The sequence below is a fragment of the Pseudoliparis swirei genome, chromosome 1 (assembly GCF_029220125.1).
Source record: "Pseudoliparis swirei isolate HS2019 ecotype Mariana Trench chromosome 1, NWPU_hadal_v1, whole genome shotgun sequence".
NCBI classification, from domain to species: Eukaryota; Metazoa; Chordata; class Actinopteri; order Perciformes; family Liparidae; genus Pseudoliparis; species Pseudoliparis swirei.
Genome location: NC_079388.1, coordinates 14,835,405 through 14,856,901, shown reverse-complemented (window position 1 = coordinate 14,856,901; position 21,497 = coordinate 14,835,405). Strand labels below are relative to the sequence as shown.

General features: G+C 41.3%; 2 protein-coding genes across 2 annotated transcripts in view; both read left to right on the top strand.

Moving 5' to 3' along the window:
* The first annotated feature begins 3,729 nt into the window (after positions 1-3,729).
* The window catches only part of cckb (cholecystokinin b), a 49,703-nt gene continuing 31,935 nt past the window's right edge, over positions 3,730-21,497 (top strand). The window contains exons 1-2 of the mRNA XM_056416299.1: positions 3,730-4,066; positions 4,163-4,387. Coding sequence (XP_056272274.1) covers positions 4,376-4,387 — 12 coding nt within the window. The 5' untranslated portion in view covers positions 3,730-4,066; positions 4,163-4,375. The remainder of the gene's footprint in view (positions 4,067-4,162; positions 4,388-21,497) is intronic.
* On the top strand, positions 7,397-10,855 carry LOC130195038 (uncharacterized). Its single transcript, XM_056416287.1, has 2 exons — positions 7,397-9,325; positions 9,422-10,855. The coding sequence occupies exon 1, from the start codon at positions 7,584-7,586 to the stop codon at positions 8,916-8,918; it is 1,335 nt and encodes a 444-aa protein (XP_056272262.1). The 5' UTR covers positions 7,397-7,583; the 3' UTR covers positions 8,919-9,325; positions 9,422-10,855.

The following is a 21,497-nucleotide window of genomic DNA, read 5'->3' as shown; positions in this document are numbered from 1 at the left end:
TCAAAACCCGTGACTCGTTCTTCGCGTTCAAATTGCATCGATGGTGACACAACGATAAAGTACACAACGATAAAGTACACATTGAAGTACACAACTTCTTCACAGGACACAAGGACCGTCTAACAATAAATGGTAAATAGTTGATTAAACTTTAGTTACCTTTTTTTACTGTTATTAAATTAATATTTTTTAAATCATTATCTTGTGTAGCATTAAATAATTAGTTTATGAATTATATTTTGCATCATATCCATTAGGATACAATAATATTCTGATTAAATTAGTGATCTAGTTAACAGTTTGTTATAGATAAGTCATTTTTAAAATCTCTACAAACATTACATAGTTAAAATTGATAATTAAGTTGTGGCTCTAAATTAGTTATGCATGATTTATTTCAACCTTTTTTTTAACCAGGTAAATCCCATTGAGATTAAAAATCTCTTTTTCGAGGGAGACATGGACAAAAATATTATAACTACAGTTTAGTTAACTATCATTTAATCTTAATAGCGGTTATTGTAAAACATATTCTCTCTGGCACAGTGTTGTTCACATGAACACAGGTGCTGGCTTCACCTGCTCAGAGCAGGGAAACAAACGCCTCGTGTGACGTCAAAGTGGCACTCACATCATAAAGGACTGACACATCTCATGAGTATTAAAAATCTTCCACTCATTCACAATAATGTCAAAATATGAGCACATTGAAGGCTGAGGCCACAAGAAAGAAAACTATGGTGGAAATACTTTCTTTAGTATTTTTGCTTTCCATTTAAACGAATTGAAGTCTCAACCCTCAGTGATATGGAGGACTTAAAATGACTTGTATAAATGAATTAATAAATGCATGAATAAATACAAGAATAAATGCTTAAATAAATGTTTAAATAAATAAATACAGGAATAAATGAAGTGCTTGAATAAATGTATAAATAAATACAGAAATGAATAAATATAAGTTCTAACTCAACTGGACATCATTAAATAAATGTATTTCAACATTTCTGTATTTATTATTTATTTATACATTTATTATTGTATTTATTTATACATTTATTTAAGCATTTATGTATTTATTCCTGTATTTATTTATACATTTATTTATTTATTTACTCTTGTATTTATTCATGCATTTATTTAATTATTCATACTTAAGTCATTTTAAGTCCTCCATACAGTGATGGGAACACTGGGAAGAGAATAAGAACAAAGAGGAAAAACATTAAACGGTGTGACGTCACAGGACACTCCGGGGTGATCTGGAATGCGGGGCTGTAAATCTAATAAACCATTCTCGATTTGGGTTCCTCCTGTTTCAACAGGGCTTTAATATGGCTTCAAAAAGGGAATGAACAGAAAAACACACGACCTCATCACACGTGGAGCCGGTGCCGCCTCTCGGGCCGCCACCGCCCCCTGGTGGACAGGACGGGAAGTTCCACCAACACACGTCTCGTGTCTCATCAAATGCAAAAATGAGAGAAATAAAACCGAGATTAAAAAATTATGAACTATTACCTGCAACTGGAGACCCTTTTTATAGCAGAACTGTTGGCTTTTTCGAAGGAGGGAAAGCACAGGTGTAAATAATCACATTAACGATGACTCCCTTCTCTCAAGGGTCACATTGAGTCACGTCAGCAGCTACCAATATTAATATTAAATGAATATGATTGATTAGAGAATCAAATTAGAGTATATGTAGATTGTAGAGATGTAGTTATTTTCTGTTTTTACTAATTAACCTGAGCATGGTGTGTGTGACTGTGCCACACCAGCCACACCCGTAATAATAAGTGTAGCTTCACATTGTCGTCCCTTGGATTGTTGATCAAATCAACTTCCCCCAGAGCAGCTGCAGGTGCTTTAATAACACTGACGAGAAGAGGACTCGGTTGTAGTTCCTCGCCTCCACAACTTGATGTCAGCAGCGCTGCGTTTCAGAGGCACCCTGTGAGCCACACAGTGGGTGGGTGGGGGGAGGGAGGGGGGGCACCACAGAAGACCTGTGGTTCATCAATGAATGATGTGACATGGGGAGAATGTGAGCCGGTGTACAGAGGAGCGTCCGTAGAGGAGGTTTAGAGGCACTGGGTGTCTGCTTCGAGTCGTGAACTGCAAGAATTACAATGACGAGACACGACTCGGGCGTCTCTGATGAACCTGAAAGCCCCCCCCCCCCCCCATAAACCCCCAAACCCTCCAAGCAGTGAGCTGAGAAAGCAGGAGCAGAGTAGCACCTGTATGTGAAGGCCCCCAACATATGGCTGGGAGGTCCTGTGTGCGTGTGCGTGTGTGTGTGTGTGTCTGTGTGTTTGTGTGTTTGTGTGTGTGCTCTCAGAGGAGCCAATTAGCCGTAGCAGACTGAGAAGAAGTCACAGAACACAGAGACCCAGATTGTTTCGCTTTTCGTTGGCGGCACAAAGCCGACTGCTTTGCCGGAGTCGGCCGAGAACATCAGTCCGCTTCGGCCCAGAGCTGCGTCACATGATCAACGTTTTTATTCTGGTAAAAATCAACATTAAATCATTGTTTGCACTGAGAAGAAAAAAAGGCCCCAGAGTCTTCAGTATGAAATGAATAAATAAAAAAATGAAGAAAATAATCGTGCAAGTTAATATAGTGCAAAATATGAACTGATTTAAATTGTGAAATAATTTCAACAATTATTACAAATCTATGTGGTGAATCAACATGAAATCATTGTTATTTTCACAATAGCTTTATAAAACTACAATAAAAACCTTTTTCATACAATCAAACTTTTTGTTTATCTTCTTAATCAAACTTTTCACGACCAGATCGCTAACTCTCTGTCGTTGCTCTTAGCGGCTGTCAAGACCAGCTCAGCTAGTTCGTTAGCGCGCTCTGCTAACGAGCTGCGACTAATTATCTTTGGCCACAGTGGAAACAATTGCTCATCGCCGCCTTTTCAAATTGATGAAGTGAACTTGTTAGCGGGTTTATTTACACATCCAGACGTTACGGAGCAACATTATCATTATTTCCGAGACTTGTTTTCCGTTTCCACCTCGTGAACAAAAGTGCAATATTCACTTTTCTTTTATCTGCATCTTTTGGTCTCCACCAGCTCCTCGGGGAAATTAAACGTCTCTGCTAAATGCTCCGCTATGTTCACCAGCGAGTCGCGAATTGTGTCTTTATTTTTGGTGTTGTTTACTGCAGCAGCCTTTTGGTTTATTGATTCTGAATGACTTTGGCATTGTGCTTTTTTCTAGCTAACGGGAGCTAATTGGCTATATGTGTAAATGCAATTAGATGTACTTTGAAATAAAAGTGCTTTTGTATTTTAAAAACAGAAAAAGTTGAGTAAATATGATCTCAAACTAAATAAAGAATGATGACATTTCAAAACATAAAATGTTTATCTATTTTATTGTAAATGTATCAATTCAATTCAATTCAGTTTATTTGTATAGCCCAATTTCACAAATTACAAATTTGTCTCGGAGTGCTTTACAATCTGTACACATAGACATCCCTGCCCCAAAACCTCACATCGGACCAGGAAAAACTCCCAAATAACCCTTCAGGGGGAAAAAAAGGGAAGAAACCTGCAGGAGAGCAACAGAGGAGGATCCCTCTCCAGGATGGACAGATGCAATAGATGTCATGTGACCAGAAGGACAGATTTAGAGTTAAAATACATTCAATGAATATGACAGAGTGTATGAATAGTTCATAGTAGGTGTAACTGCCATGAATGTTATTTATGTCATTTGTAGTAAGTTTGGTTGAATATATTATTTGTACAACTCGTTTATTTAATGTTGGTTTGTTTTTGTTTTATATGTGGTGGGAACTGTTTGCGTGTCCTGTGTTGCGCTGGGACGCATTTGATTGCAACAATCGCAGGTGAACATGTGGTTGAAGCTAGGAAGAGTAAGTAAGTGAAGCAAGTAAGAGAAGCTAGAAGTGCAAGTAAGTGAAGCTAGGAAGAGTAAGTAAGTGAAGCAAGTAAGAGAAGCTAGGAAGTGCAAGTAAGAGAAGAATACATGTTTAAGTGGACCCATTCCCTCGTGGTTTATGTGCAGCCAGTGAGGTACGTTTATGTTTTATGTTAATGTTTTCGTCGCATATATTTGTCAACTATTTTACGTAATGTCAACGTCAACCTCGTTAAATGTATTTTGTACAGTTCGACGGTGGATTGAAGGTGGATGGCGAAGTGCGCCCGCATCCAATAAACATCTGTCAGTAAAGAAAAAGAACAACGGTGGCGTCTAGTTCCTGGAGGGAGTGATAGTCGAACTCAAGCCTGCTGATTCCCTGGACCCGCTCGTGCAAGACAGCTCGTCAAGACGGAGTCACAGCCACACTGTTAAAGGACACACCAGTTCATCCATTTTTCATGAAGACGTCCGTAAGTCAGGCACTTAAGTGTGTGTTCTGAAAGGTGACACAAGGATTGAAAAAAGTACAATGGACTACGAAGGGCTGTGTGTAGCCAAATAACATAACAGTGTTTAGCAAGATATTAAGTCATATTGATCATTAATTATTTCATTATAAATAGTTAATTGATTTCCTTAAGAAAAGTGCATTTTTCGTTTATGTGCATTTAAGAAAGCTGCTATTTGAAGTGAAGTTTGAAATTCTGTATTTTATTTGAAGGGTTAATTTGAAAGACAGTAACCTAACATGGCATATCCTATTCTCTTGAGTATGTTTGGAAAATGTGTATTGTAAACTGCATTGCAACTTAAGACAACTTGATTGTGTACAGGCTATTTTCAAATAATCTAAAATGTCACAAATGAGTGAAGAGTCAATATAAAGGATCACTTGTAGAACAAGTAGCAGAGGCAGAGCAGAGAGATGACTCTAGCGTTGTACAACAAGCAGAACAGTTTGAAGAGCCTCGACGAAGTGATAGAGCCCGTACATTAACAGAAAAAGGGAAAGAATTGCAGAAAGAAAAAACAAAAGAGCTTCTACTTCACTTTGACAATATTTACGAGCGCTGGAAGGCCTTAACTAAGTTGGCTAAGAAATCTGTTATCAAACAAAATCCTAGCAACATCCTACAAGATCACATCAGCACTATTGAAAGAGAATCATCTGAACTGAATATTGTTTATGAAGATTATCGAAGGATCGACAGCCCAGCTCATGAGATGCGCCGGAAGCTGGATAAATGTATATCAGTCACCAAGATTGTTGTACACAATGCACAGTCTCAAATTCAAGGAACAAAGGAGGAACTGATTTGGCCTGATGCAAGCTCTGCATTCGCATCTACAACATCCAGTGTTTCATCGCCGGACTCAAAGTGCTCTAAGGCTACTTCCATTCGCTCTAACGTTTCCTCCGTTAAAAGACAAGAAGCCGCTGCGGAGTATGCAGCTACCAGAGCTGTATTGAAGATTATGGCCGAGCAAGACTGCCAGCAAGAGAAACTGCATAGACTTGAAGTTGAGGACAAGCGGATAGTTGCAGACCAAGAAGCAGCTGCATTAACTCGCCGTCTTCAAGGCGAAAGAGAAGAGACTGAACGTAGGAGAGAAGAGACTGAACGTAGGAGAGAAGAGACTGAACGTAGGATAGAAAAGGAGACACAAGAGGCTTCTCTCTTAAAGAAACAGCAGGAAAAGAATGCTGCAAGAAAAGGTTCTGTAGAAGAGTTGAAAAGAGAGCTTGGACGTTTAGAGGAGCAAAAAAGACTGGATGCAGCCAGAGCAAGGCTTCAAGTCTACGATGAAAATGAGTTTTACCCAGACCAAAGGCTGAGTCCACATAAGTATGAGCTGCCTAGGTTCGAGCAAGCAATTGACCAGGTGAATCCTGTGTATCAGGACCCACAACCACTAAGAAGAGATGTGGCTCCAAGAAGTGTGCTTCAAAACGACACAGGAGAGCTTGTTAAAGTCCTGGCTGAGGCCATATCAGCAAATAGGCTTCCAATTCCAGAGCCTACAATCTTCAGTGGGGATCCACTCAAGTTTAATCATTGGAAGTCTTCATTTCAGACCCTAATTGAGAAAAAATATTCCAACTGCAGAGAAAATCTTCTTCCTTCAGAAATATGTGGGAGGAGCAGCTAAAGAAGCAGTAGAAGGTTATTTCCTGATTGATTCAGAAGATTCATATCACGCAGCATGGAACGTGCTCAAGGAACGTTACGGCGAGCCTTTTGTGATTGCCAAGGCCTTCCGAGACAAACTACATGCATGGCCAAAATTAGCTCCGAAGGAAAGTGACGACTTAAGAAGATTTGTGGACTTTCTACGTAGTTGTGATTTCGCTATTGCTCACAATGAGAGTTTAAAAGTTCTTAATGATGATATTGAGAACCAAAAACTAACTGCCAAACTACCCGACTGGTTAAGTACCAGATGGAACCGAAGGGCCACACAATACCAACTGGAACACAGAAGGTTCCCAAGCTTTAATTATTTTGTGACGTTCCTGTCAATGGAAGCTAGTATTGCGTGCAACCCTATAACATCTTACAACGCATTACGACAAAGCGAACCTGATAAAGCAAAGATCAAGAATCAAACCCTTTGTCTTACAAGAACCAAACTGTAGGTGCCAAGATCTTCACAACCAACACCAGTGAAAGAAACATAGTCACATGTGTGTTATGTAAGAAATTAGGACACAGTCTACACAAGTGCCACAGATTCAATGAAAGGACTGTCGCTGACAGAGTCAAGTTCATTCAGAGTGAGAGACTGTGCTTCGGATGTTTAAAGCCTGGACATCAATCCAAGAGCTGCAGTAGCCGGATGATCTGCGACACCTGTTCAAAAAGTCATCCCACATGCTTACACGAAGATCGCTCAAAACAAGAACAAGAACCAAAGAGAGCTATCTAAATACACAAGTTATGGCAAGGAAAGAAAGCTACAGCCAACACAACTGCAAGACGTTGTCAAGGAAACCACATCAAACAGAGTTGTGCAAGATGGTAATACTCCACAGACATCAGCGATTGTACCTGTCTGTGTCAACGCAAGATGACCCAAGTAAAGAAGTTCTTGTCTATGCTCTGCTAGATTCACAAAGTGATTCTTCCTTCATTCTCGAAGAAGTGGCAAACGTTCTAGATACGAACACTGAACAAGTGAAGCTGAAACTATCTACCATGTCGTCAAAAAGTACAATTGTACTCTGTAAAAGACTCAAAGACCTACAAATAAGAGGGATATTCTCCTCCAAGAAGATCACAGTGCCAACAATGTACACTCGTGAATTTATCCCTGCTAATCGGACACACATTCCAACTTCAGAGACCGCTAAAGCATGGCCTCATTTGGAGCATCTTGCAGAACACATTGCGCCGCAAATGGAGTGTGAAATTGGTCTGCTCATCGGATACAATTGCCCACAAGCCCTAATGCCTAAAGAAGTCGTATGAGGAAGAAAACCAACCCTTTGCTCAGAAAACCGATCTAGGTTGGAGTATCGTAAGTTATGGTGACCCGCAAGAGCACTACAGTGACGCAATTGGAGTAAGTCACCGCATCATTGTAAGGAAAGTGACACCTGAACCCAAATCAACAATCAAGCTCAAAAGTGAGGTTCACTATGTTTGCAAGACTCAGATCAAGGAAATGATCAGTCCAGATGATGTAATTAAGGTGCTAGAATCTGACTTTAGTGAAAGAGTTGAAGAAGATGCAACAGTCTCTCAGGAAGATCTTCACTTCTTGACTAAACTGAGAAATGAAATCAAACAAAAACAAGATGGACATTATGAAATGCCCTTACCTTTCAAAAAAGACAAACCAAATCTACCGAATAATAAGTCATGTGCTGTTCAGCGTCTAAAAGGTTTGGAACGAAAGCTCAAGAGAGACCAGAAATACTGCTCAGACTACATGCACTTCATGAAAGATATCATTGCTCGTGGTGATGCAGAGAAGGTTCCCGAAGAAGAACTCAACAATCAACCAGCCTGGTATATTCCCCATCACGGAGTATACCACCCTCACAAGCCTGGGAAGATACGAGTGGTCTTTGATTGCTCAGCAAGATTCCAAGACACGTCATTGAATGACCACCTTCTTACTGGGCCTGAGCTCACAAACACCCTGGTGGGAGTTCTCTGTAGGTTTCGCAAGGGCCCGATCGCTATTATGTGTGATGTTGAGCGGATGTTCCATCAGTTTCATGTAAGGCCGGAAGACCAAGATTACCTGAGGTTCCTATGGTGGGAGAATGGTGACCTGGCGTCTCCACCATCAACTTTCCGGATGAAAGTCCATCTGTTTGGGGCAGCCTCCTCACCCGGCTGTGCCAATTTTGGTCTTAAACATCGAGCAAATGAAGGTCAAGATCAATTCAACCAAAATGCTGTCAAATTCATTCAAAGGAATTTCTATGTTGACGATGGACTAGTGAGTGTAATGTCTGATGCTGAGGCAATTCAACTCGTCAAGGAAGCAAGAGGTCTTTGCAGCAAAGGCAAGCTAAGACTACACAAGTTCATCTCCAACAGCAAGAATGTATTGAATTCAATACCAAAGGAAGAGTGTGCTGAAAGTGTCAAAGACCTTGATATGGCTTTGGGAGAGCCACTCATGGAAAGAGCTCTCGGTGTTCAATGGTGCGTGTCATCTGATGACTTTCAGTTCAGAGTTACAGTTAAGGAACACCCATTGACCAGAAGAAGGAGTATCTCCTTAATCTTCAGCAAAGACCAATATGGCAAAAGGATAAGAGCGAAGGTTGACGACATCGTCATCCTACAAGAAGAAGGCTCTCCACGAAATCAATGGAAATTAGCAAGAGTAGCGCAGGTGTACCCTAGCACTGATGGAAGAGTCAGAAAGGTAAAACTGTTAATTAGTGACTCAACCTTAAATAACCAGGGAAAACGCACCACTAAGCCAGTCTATCTTGACAGGCCTGTACACAAGACAGTTTTACTGCTGGAAGCAGAATAAATGTCATGGTTATTTTTGTGAAGTGAAATCTCAAAGAATGTGATTTGGTGGGAGTGTAACTGCCATGAATGTTATTTATGTCATTTGTAGTAAGTTTGGTTGAATATATTATTTGTACAACTCGTTTATTTAATGTTGGTTTGTTTTTGTTTTATATGTGGTGGGAACTGTTTGCGTGTCCTGTGTTGCGCTGGGATGCATTTGATTGCAACAATCGCAGGTGAACATGTGGTTGAAGCTAGGAAGAGTAAGTAAGTGAAGCAAGTAAGAGAAGCTAGAAGTGCAAGTAAGTGAAGCTAGGAAGAGTAAGTAAGTGAAGCAAGTAAGAGAAGCTAGGAAGTGCAAGTAAGAGAAGAATACATGTTTAAGTGGACCCATTCCCTCGTGGTTTATGTGCAGCCAGTGAGGTACGTTTATGTTTTATGTTAATGTTTTCGTCGCATATATTTGTCAACTATTTTACGTAATGTCAACGTCAACCTCGTTAAATGTATTTTGTACAGTTCGACGGTGGATTGAAGGTGGATGGCGAAGTGCGCCCGCATCCAATAAACATCTGTCAGTAAAGAAAAAGAACAACGGTGGCGTCTAGTTCCTGGAGGGAGTGATAGTAGGCATATTCCACGATGGAGACCTCCACGATCCATCAGGCAGATGGCGGTGGGGAGGAGGAGTGGGCGGAGTCTCAACAGTGGGCGGAGTCTCAACAGGACAGTGGCGTAGTCAGGAGCAGGAATTCCACGACCCAGACCTCGATGATCCATCAGGCAGATAGGATCTATGCCGTCTCATAGGGTCCGATGACCCCATGAGACGTGAAGTCAAAAGGACTCCGGGGAGAAAGCAGAGTTAGTAATGTGTGATTGAGAGATGAAAATTCATCCTTAAGGAGAGAAAAAAGAGGAGATAGATACTCAGTGCATCCTAAACGTCCCCCGGCAGCTATAAGCCTATAGCAGCATCTCAAGGGGCTGGACCAGGTGAACCTGATTCAGCCCTAACTATAAGCTCTGTCAAAGAGGAAGGTCTTCAGTCTACTCTTAAACGAGGTGACTGTGTCTGCCTCCCGGACTGACGGTGGAAGCTGGTTCCATAAAAGAGGAGCTTGATAACTAAAGGCTCTGGCTCCCATTCTACTTTTTAAGACTCTAGGAACTACAAGTAGTCCCGCATTTAGTGAGCGTAGCTCTCTAGTGGGGCAATATGGTACTACAAGCTCCTTAAGATATGATGGTGCAATCACCAATCAAGGCTTTGTAAGTTAAGAGAAGAATTTTAAAAGTGATTCTTGATTTTACGGGGAGCCAGTGCAGAGCAGCTAGTGCAGGAGTGATGTGATCTCTTTTCTTAGTTTTAGTGAGAACACGAGCTGCAGCATTCTCGATCAACTGGAGGGACCTAAGAGACTTATTAGAGCAGCCTGATAATAAGGAGTTGCAGTAATCCAGTCTCGAAGTAACGAACCCGTGAACCAATTTTTCTGCATCTTTTTGAGACAAGATGTGCCTGATTTTTGAAATATTACGTAGATGAAAGAATGCAGTCCTTGAGATTTGCTTTACGTGGGAGTTAAAGGACAAGTCCCGATCAAAGATAACGCCAAGATTCTTTACAGTGGTGTTGGATGCCAGGGCAATGCCGTCTACAGAATCCACATCACCAGATAATTGATCTCTGAGGTGCTCAGGGCCGTTTAAAATTAGTTCGGTTTTGTCTGAGTTTAACATCAAGAAGTTGCAGGTCATCCATGTTTTTATGTCTTTAAGACATGCTTGAATTTTACCGAGTTGGTTGCTCTCCTCTGGTTTTATCGATAGATATAGTTGAGTATCATCTGCATCACAATGAAAGTTTATGGAGTGTTTCCTGATAATATTGCCCAAAGGAAGCATGTATAAGGTAAATAAAATTGGTCCAAGCACAGAACCTTGTGGAACTCCGTGATTAACGTTGGTGGTGGTTGCAACCCTGTATCACAAAAATTACGTTCCCCCAGATCTAAAATGCAATTTGCAGTTACGTTTGACTGAAACGTATTTCTGTCCAAATTACGTTTGACTGAAACGTATTTCTCTCCAGATTACGTTTGCATTTGACGTATTATAATTACAAATACGTCTCTGATCAACGTATCTTTGCCGTTTGTTAGGCCTATCTCTCTTTTCTACAATGCTGTTATGAATTGTAAAAAGCGTCCTCTAGTCTTATTTATTATTATTGTATCTGTTGTTTCGCCTGCGTATTCTGACAGCAATAAGCGTTGTAACGGATCATATGAATTGGCGTGAAGACTTACTGCTGGTGACTCTCCTTTATTTTCTTTTTTTAGGTGACAATACATTAATTAAATCTCGTACACTATCACCACCTCATCACCACCGTAACAGTTAGTCCCATACGGGTAAAATCAACTATTAAACTTGTTATAAAATGCGCATCTGTCCGTAATCTATACCATAAAGTTCGCATTTTAACCTAAAAGAAAAGTGCGCTTCCTTTTAACCTTTCAAAATAAAACTCAGATTTATCTGTTCAGCGGAAGTAGTATAAAACGTCTATATTTATTAAAACAATACAATATAAAAGGCATACATCAAAATCAATAAGGAAAATGCTAAACAGTCAAACAACTCAAAACAATAAACCCTTCATGGCGTTATTTACAGGCGTTTTTACTTCTCATCAAACAAAAAGAGCAGGTACCCGGAAAAATCTGGGAAATAATTTGGGAATTGTTAATAAAACATGATTTACCCTTCAACTTCCACTGATATGCATGCAAACTAATACATCGTTTCACACACACACACACACACACACACACACTGACAGAAACACATAGACACTCTTATACGTACACACACACACAGGCAGAGACACACACATACTCACACACACAGACACACACTCTCATACGCACACACTCTTACACACGCACACACACACACAGAATGACACACACTCTCACACACAGACACACACTCAGACACACACATACAGACACTCACATACATACAAACACAGGCAGAATCACACACGCACACACACACCCACACACACACACACAAATACACATGCACACACACGCATTCTCTGCAGACTGACCCTTGACCTCCCAATTGTCTCTCAGATATAACCCTACTGCTTTATCTTTAATATATTATATTTTCCTAAATATAAGACTTTGAGGTTGTGGGGGGAATCCCCTCCAAAACCTTCACAAGAGAAAATTGTCACCGTGCCAATAACCCTTATACGATCCTTAAAACCAGTCTTTTAGTTAATTTTTCATACATTCAATCAACTTAATGATCTGGATTCTTTTCAAATTCAAAGAAGGGCATCTGAATATGAATACCCTACAGGTTTGGACCGATAGCTCTGAGCTAAGGGCCCCAAAAACAGGTCCAAAGGGTCAAATTGGGCCTTATTCTCTTAAATTTGCATATTTTTTGACAAGTGCAAAAATGGCCATAATCTCCTAAATATTCGTCCTGGAAATCCCAAATTGAACACAGACACTCAGGACAGGGCCTACAATGAGGTGATGGGGTGAAATTTCCTCTGAAACACCCACAAGAGTTAATTGGCTGTCTGAAATCCAGGATTTGAAGAGGGTGTGTGGTTTAACAAATCTGAGACCCTGTTGTGAGCTTGGGCTGATTTTAACTTTTTTTTCTCTAAACATGTCAGAGCTTAGCTTTCTTTTGCAGGTTGTAGCCACTCCAAAATGGGGCCCAACCATGTAGGCTGGCCACATATAGCACTTAGCATCCCTGCTTGGGAAGGGTTTAAAAACCCGGAAAAAACAAAATTCCTTCCTTCAAAGGTTAACAACTCCTTCAATGTTTGTACTATATGAACAATTTCAATTGTATTCTACCCCATTTGGGAGTGGCTACAACGTGGAAAAGAAAGCTAAGCTCTGACATGTTTACCCAATTTGACCCTTTGGACCTGTTTTTGGGGCCCTTAACTCAGAGCTATCGGTCCAAACCTGTAGGGTATTCATATTCAGAGGCCCCTCTTTGAATCTGAAAAGAATCCAGATCTTTAAGTTGATTGAAAGTATAAAAAATTTACTAAAAGACTGGTTTTAAGGATCGTACAAGGGTTATTGGCACGGTGACAATTTTCTCTTGTGAAAGTTTTGGAGGGGATTCCCCCCACGACCTCAAAGTCTTATATTTAGGTAAATATAATATATTAAATATAAAGCAGGAGGGTTATATCTGAGAGACAATTGGGAGGTCAAGGGTCAGTCTGCAGAGTGTGTGTGCATGTGTAAATGTGTGTGTGTGAGTGTGTGTCTCTGCCTGTGTGTGTATGTATGTGAGTGTCTTTATGTGTGTCTGAGTGTGTGTCTGTCATTCGGTGTGTGAGTGTGTGTCTGTCTGTGTGTGTGTGTAAGAGTGTGCGTGTAAGAGTGTGTGCGTATGAGAGTGTGTCTGTGTGTGTGAGTATGTGTGTGTCTCTGCCTGTGTGTGTGTATGTATATGAGTGTCTATGTGTTTCTGTCAGTGTGTGTGTGTGTGTGTGTGTGTATGTGTGTGTGAAACGATGTATTAGTTTGCATGCATATCAGTGGAAGTTGAAGGGTAAATCATGTTTTATTAACAATTCCCAAATTATTTCCCAGATTTTTCCGGGTACCTGCTCTTTTTGTTTGATGAAAAGTAAATACGCCTGTAAATAACGCCATGAAGGGTTTATTGTTTTGAGTTGTTTGACTGTTCAGCATTTTCCTTATTGATTTTGATGTATGCCTTTTATATTGTATTGTTTGAATAAATATAGACGTTTTATACTACTTCCGCTTAACAGATAAATCGGACTTTTATTTTGAAAGGTTAAAAGGAAACACACTTTTTTTTAGGTTAAAATGCGAACTTTATGGTATAGATTACGGACAGATGCGCATTTTATAACAAGTTTAATAGTTGATTTGACCCGTATGGGACTAACTCTGTTACGGTGGTGATGAGGTGGTGATAGTGTACGAGTTTTAATTAATGTATTGTCACCTAAAAAAAGAAAATAAAGGAGAGTCACCAGCAGTAAGTCTTCACGCCAATTCATATGATCCGTTACAACGCTTATTGTTGTCAGAATACGCAGGCGAAACAACATATATAACATAATAATAAATAAGGCTAGAGGACGCTTTTTACAATTCATAACAGCATTGTAGAAAAGAGAGAGAACAAACGGCAAAGATACGTTGATCAGAGACGTATTTGTAATTATAATACGTCAAATGCAAACGTAATCTGGAGAGAAATACGTTTCAGTCAAACGTAACTGCAAATTGTATTTTAGGTCTGGGGGAACGTAATTTTTGTGATACAGGGTTGGGTTATCGAGGCGTCATCGTTTACAAATACAAACTGAGATCGATCTGATAAATAGGATTTAAACCAAATTAGTGCCGTGCCTGAAATGCCAATCGACTGCTCCAGTCTCTGTAATAGGATGTCATGGTCAATGGTGTCGAATGCAGCACTAAGGTCTAACAAGACCAGGACAGAGAGGAGTCCTTTATCTGCTGTCACTATTCTAAATGTATTTGGTTTATAAGATCTTAACACTATACTTTTCTATTCTATGTTCCTATGTTTAACATTAAGGCACATTCCTTGAATGTGAAAACCTAACCTGATTCAAATGGAATAACATTTTTACTAATTGAAGTTTATTAATTTCTCTAATTATATCACTAATTATTTGCTTGTATTCATACACTTTTCCACCGTTATTCACGTGATTACGAATTTCAAACTTATTTATTCTTCAATATTGAACACTTGGACCTTGACGGTTGTCCTCTGAGATAACGAGGCGTGGGTGGATTTGACCCCGAAACAGAGCGAGCAGCTGACGTAGTCTTGACGTTGAGGTGATGGAGAGCGTGACGTCGTCGAAATCCCTTCAGAGTTGAGGAGGTGTCGGGGAGGAGGAAAAGAGAAGGAGGCAGATGGAGGAGAACAGAAAGAGATAGAGATTGATTTTGTCCTGTATTTCACACGAAAGACTTTTCAAGCTGATCGACTTCAACTAACAATCAAGACACGTTCGCCCTCCGTCTCATAATGAGCCTTTTCACCCTAAAAAAACAAACAAGATGCACCAAGGAAAACCATCAAACAGCTTTTTGTTATCGGATGTTTTGGATTTGCTAAAATAAGAATGAATCCATGGCAGTATTTTTGTGATTCTGCCATAGTTTCACCATATGTCATCGGTAGGCAATTGCTTGAGCCTTGTGAAATTGTATCCTTTAATAATAAAAATAAAATTGGAAAACATTTTCTCTTTCTTGTCACAAATGATAATATGTGCACACAATAGAAATGTGCTTATCCAATTAAATATATATTTGCCAATATACCCACATTTCACATTTAATGGACTACAGAGTGCTGCAGGGAAGAGTTATTTTTGTAGACCAAGCCAGAAGTTATCATCGCACTGGTTCCCCGAACAACAACTCAAGGGATTTTCCAATTGGATTTTGTGGTGAATTGGAAATACGGAATTACATGAAAATAAGCTCTGTGGAAAACACAAGTTTATGATACATACATATTTTTTTAGCCAGATAATCTTCACAAATGACCACTTTTATGAGTTTTCAAGCGTGACAAAGGAGCATTGACAGAGGAAAGAAAAGCCAGTTCAAACCGCTTTCGGTAAAAAGACTTTGTCAAACGTGGGAACTGGAAGTGCAGAAATGCTCATTCTGGTTCTCTGACTCATTCCTGCAGGACTCTATTGTTGACCCTTCTTTTCCAGATAGGCCGACCCGTGTTTGCCAAATCAAATGACGTTGCTCTCTTTACCCTCGGCGTTTTCAAATGAGAGAAGAAAGAGAGTAAAAAGGAGGATGAAAGTTCAAGGAACGTTTACCTAAACTAAACAACTTCTCCACGACAGAGGAGCACCGAGTAGCTAACGTCACAACTAGTGTCACGTTAGTTAAAGAAGCCGAGCTAGCTAACGTTAGCAGCTAAGTAGCTGACGTAGTTGTAGCATTAGCAGCCACACTGCTTATAATAAAACCGCCAGAGGCTCTTGGATGGAGGAGCTACAAGTAGCTAACGTAGGTGTAACGTTAGCAGCCGCACTGCTTTACGTAAAACTCCATGACAGATGAGTAACAAGTAGCTAACAATACAACTATGGGACATTAGTTGAAGAAGCCAAGCTAGCTAACATTAGCAGCTAAGTAGCTGACGTAGGTGTAACGTTAGCAGCCGCACTGCTTTACATAAAACTCCATGACAGAGGAGTAACAAGTAGCTACATTTATAACTATCTAATATTAGTTGAAGAAGCCAAGCTAGCTAACGTTAGCAGCTAAGTAGCTCACGTAGGTGTAACGTTAGCAGCCACACTGCTTAGGCTATAATAAAACCGCCAGAGACTTTTGGATGGAGGAGCTACAAGTGGCTAACGTAGACGTAACGTTAGCAGCCAAACTGCTTTACCCAGAATATAACTCCATGACAAGTAGCTAATATTACAACTATGTAACAATAGCTGGAGAAGCTGAGCTAGCTAACGTTAGCTCCTCAGACTGTTGTGCATCCACGTCTCCGGCTCCGCAGCAATTTGCCTTTTTCCTGTTTCATTCCCGCCGTCAAACTATGGACAGAAACATATGGTGAGATTTAACTCAGCGAAAGATACGGCGTTCAAATCCTGTGGCTCGGCTAACTTGCTGCATGCGACGAAATATAAATTCACCATCATATCCAATTCACCCTTTTTCAAATGTTTGACACACTGAATCATGCTTCGGCCCGTTTATCCTCCAACTGAGAGACCAGCGTTGTGTTTGTTTTGGTGACCCCCTTTAAAGAAGACGAGACCGATGGGTTTGGATGACACTGTGTTGACGTAGGGATTACTTATGCCTGTTTCTTTACCTGATGTCCTCTGATTAATTTCTACCACGTGAAAACAATGGATCTTGATCATCCCCCCCCCCCCCCCCGTCAGTGAGTCATGGCAACCCCGCTACAGCAGCGTCGTCGGGCAGAATGTAATTGAGTGTGGATAATGTGTGTGTGTGGGGGTGAGGAGGAGGGGGGGGGGGTACTCACAGGGGCCTTTCAACCTCACGTTTTCATCTAGGCTCACCACTACTCTCCCTCGTCATCATGCATCAGAGACGTTTACGCACACACACACACACACACACACACACATCTGACCAACCGTCAGAGCAGGCTGCGGCCTGATATCCACACAAAGCGACGGATGCAAGATGGAGGCCACGTAAGAGCTCATTGACCTCTGCTCTGTTCTGGGCACCGTGTTCGCTGGCGCAAATTACCCATCCGTCCGTCCCCGGCTTCCTACCGAGCAAAATGAGATCGACTGTGAATCACCGCATCTCCTGCCACCAGATGTAGCGCGCTCCTTCGGGTCCTTTCATGCATGCCTATGCTGACGAAGACAGAAATAACCACAGAGGAAGTGAGGGAGGACAGGATTTGAAGTGAAATGGTGGATGTCATGTAAGAGACAGCACAGTGAGGACATACTGCATGTCTTTGGAGTTTTTGCTGCTCCTCGGGAAGAACTCAAATGTCTACATTCTAGCTTTAATGGCACGAAACTGACAACGTGTATTTATAAAAAATAGAGCTTAATAGTCCATAAAAATATACATGCCAGTGCATTTTAATATAAACTACAGAGACGTCTCCTCAACAGACAATCGAAGTCTGGAAAGGGGATCCTGTGCAGCGAGGTGGACGCCGGTGGATTGAGAATGGATAATCTGCAGGAGCTGCTAGAGCCCAACATGAGTCCGCAGCTGAAAACTAAATGACAAAAAGTTCAGAGACCATCGAGAAAATAAAAGAAAAGCACGAGGCATAAATCTCCCATCTCAAGAAAAGTCTCCTCCAGGAGGTGAAGGTGGAAGCCGCCGCCAACGAGGCCGAGAAACACGGGGTCAAGAAAGGAAAACTGTCAAACAATTGCAGAAATATACAAATATACTCTGTATACAAGCAGAGTGAGAAAGGAAAACTCAGTCTCCAGAGAGTGTTTTTAATTTCACCATCCGTACGCCTCCAAGCAGTCAGTCAAGCATAAATATACGTGCGCTGCCGTCGATATGATAACCGTATTATTTATTGATTCAGCTTTTCCCACACGTGTGTCTGAAATGGAAACAGCCTGAGGGAGCTGAACTTCACTTAACATATAAAAACACAGATTTCCCATGTTGCCTCAGTGTGAAAAGGTCAGCACACACACACACGCACACACACACACACACACACACACACACGCAGTCGCAATGTACTGTAAATTAAGAAGTGTTTGGCTTCATCTCCCTCTCTGTTGGAACAAGAAGATTTCTCTGACGACCGACGACGACCCGGCTGTGAAGTTCATCAAAGCGTGTTTCATGTTTGGGTTCCAGGGCTCTGATTGGCTCTGGAAGATTACGCCGGGAATTCGGGAAGACGGAATCATTTTACTCAACTTACTTTGGATCACCGAAGTGAGAGTTCGTCCTCTGGGGGCCACGAATTGACAGAAACAGTCACGACAATCCACTCATAGTCGTTGAGATATTGTCGAAACCAAAATGATGGGTCAAACCAGAGATTATCTTTTCCCAATTTGACAATCCAATAATTTATTAACCATTAATACATCTTCATAGGAGATGCCTTATTATAATAAGACAGTGCTGCCCCTGTGAGTGGGTTGAATGCTGCTGAAGCGTTAACGATGTGTGTGCGCAACAGTTAAAAGTCATCTGATAGCGAGATAAGAGGCCGGAACGACCGTCGCTGCATCTGCTGGGATAATGATTCAGTCCATTTCAAATCGAGAACAGCAAACACGACGCTATCGGCAGACCTGATCACTGAGGATTGATTAAGTGCACACACCACCAGTTACTGAATCTAAATCCAATGGATGGATGATTATTGGGTTTAAAGGGCTGTGCGTCCTCTTAAGATACATTTGTTTGGCCTATTTTATCGGATTGGTTTTAATTATAGAGCAATTTAAGGAAAAATAAACAATTCTGATCGATATTTAAAGCTGATATTTGAGCAAGCGTAAAGCTTCACAATGTTTGTTATGCCTCCAAAGGCGGCTGGAGGTAATATGTTCTCGTGAATGAATCTCAGGAACGCCTTCAGCGAATTTCTTATATAAATATGACATAAACTGCCCCTTTGCCTTAAAGGTTGAACTGATTATAAATTGATGGTCAAAAGGATCAAAATGTATTTATATATATATATATATATATATATGTATATATATAAATATATATACATATATATGTATATATATATATAATATATAATTGTGTTCTGTGTCTTGTGTGTGCATGTGTATGTATATATACATATACATATGTATTTATATATATATATATATATATATGTATATGTATATATAAATATATATATATATATATATATATATATATCATTGTGTCATGTGTCTTGTGTGTGCATGTGTATGTATATATATATATATTTATGTTTATGTCTGACATTTGTGTATTTGTTTTATGTTAATATGTCTAAACGAATAAAAAAATGTAAGTGAAAAAAAAAAAACATGTCAAACGCTAAATATATTTTATATAGTTACACAACTTCACGTGGCAGTTCCCCTGAGCTCTACAGAGCGTTTTAGCTTTTTCTATTATGAGTGTGTGTGTGTGTGTGTGTGTGTGTGTGTGTGTGTGTGTGTATATGTGTACATCTGTCTGTCTGTCCACAGCTAATCTTGCATACCACTAAGCTCCTCGGTCTGATATTATAACAGGATTCTCAAGGAGCGGTTTGGTTGCCCCTGACTGCTGACCCCTGACTCTACGTCGTTTTGCGCTTCAATATCGAATTTGTGTCATTACAGGCCTCTTGTGGCTCAGAAACTAGAATCCATCACAACATGTGGTCTTCGTTTGAACTGGAGCATCTGCAGAGTAATTCTCTACCCCTCACCTCCCATGTGATGAAGGTGCTGGAGAGGCTGGAGAGGCTGGTCTTGGCCCACCTCCGGCCGCAGGTGAAATCGTCGCTGGACCCTCTGCAATTTGCTTACCAGCCTCATGTGGGAGTGGACGACGCCATCATCTACCTGCTGCAACGAGCTCAGTCGCACCTGGATGGAACCGGTGTCTCTGTGAGAGTCACTTTCTTTGACTTCTCCAGTGCATTTAACACCATCCAGCCACTGCTGCTGAGTGAGAAGCTGCGTGGGCGCGTGGACGCTGCCCACCATCTCCTGGATCACTGACTACCTCACAGGCAGACCACAGTTTGTCAGAATGGGCCGTGTGCTGTCTGGAACGGTGGTCAGTGATGTTGGAGCCCCACAGGAACTGTTCTGTCTCCTTCCTCTTCACCCTGTACACCAGTGACTTCCAGTACAACACGGAGTCATGCCATCTGCAGAAGTACTCTGATGATTCTGCAGTGGTCGGGTGTATTAGGGATGGACGGGAGGAGGAGTACAGGGCAGTGGTGAGTGACTTTGTAAAGTGGGCGATGAGAACCACCTGCGGCTGAACGTGGCCAAGACCAGAGAGATGGTGGTGGACTTCAGGAGGAAGGCGACAGCTCCTACACCTCTGAGTGTCCTGGGAGTGGACGTGGACATGGTGGAGGAGTACAAGTACCTGGCAGTCTCCTTCGACAGCCGACTGAACTGGAAGGCCAACATCAACGCTGTGTACAAGAAGGGGATGAGTAGACTCTTTTCCTGAGGAAGCTTGATCCTTCAACGTGTGCAGCAAGATGCTGGAGTTATTCTACCAGTCGGTTGTGGCCAGTGTGCTGCACTTTGCCATTGTCTGCTGGGGGAGCAGCATCGGAGCCGGTGACACCAGCCGTCTTAACAAACTGGTTAGGAAGGCTGGCTCCATCATCGGCTGCCAGCTGGAGCACCTGGAACAGGTGGTGGAGAGGAGGACGTTGAAGAAACTGGTGTCCATATTGGACAACCCGGACCACCCTCTCCACCCGGACCACCCTCTCCACCACCTCCTACAGGGACAGAGGAGTACTTTCTCCAGACGTCTCCTCACGCTCCGCTGCCACAAGGAGAGATACAGGAGAACATTCCTGCCGACGGCTATGAGGCTCTACAACAGTTCACCTCTTGCCAGATCACCCTAACCCTTCTTATATTTGTGTTTTTTATTTTTATTTTTATTCTTGTGTGTTGCTGCTACTGGCTCGACAAATTTCCCCTTGGGGATTAATAAAGTATATATCTATCTATCTATCTATCTATGTTCCACTAAGGCTGTACCAGGTGAATAAATGTACACGGTGAATACATTCCTATGCTTTCTTGAGTGCAGAGGAGCCTGCAGGGACAATGGAGAGAGATCTAACTCTTTGTTTGTTGGGAGGGAAGAAGGAGACTCGCCTGGTAGAGAGCAGGGCACTTTGTCTTTGTTTAAGTCTCAAAAAACCTTTTTAAAACTTCGAGCACCAAACAGCAGATAAAGTCAACAACTCGCTGGTGAACATCGTGGAGCATTTAGCAGCTAAAGAGAGATATTTAGTGGAGCCCAAA

Bases quoted from the DNA above. Each gene is read 5' to 3' on its own strand.
- LOC130195038 (XM_056416287.1), top strand. From the start codon at position 7,584: ATGATCAGTCCAGATGATGTAATTAAGGTGCTAGAATCTGACTTTAGT.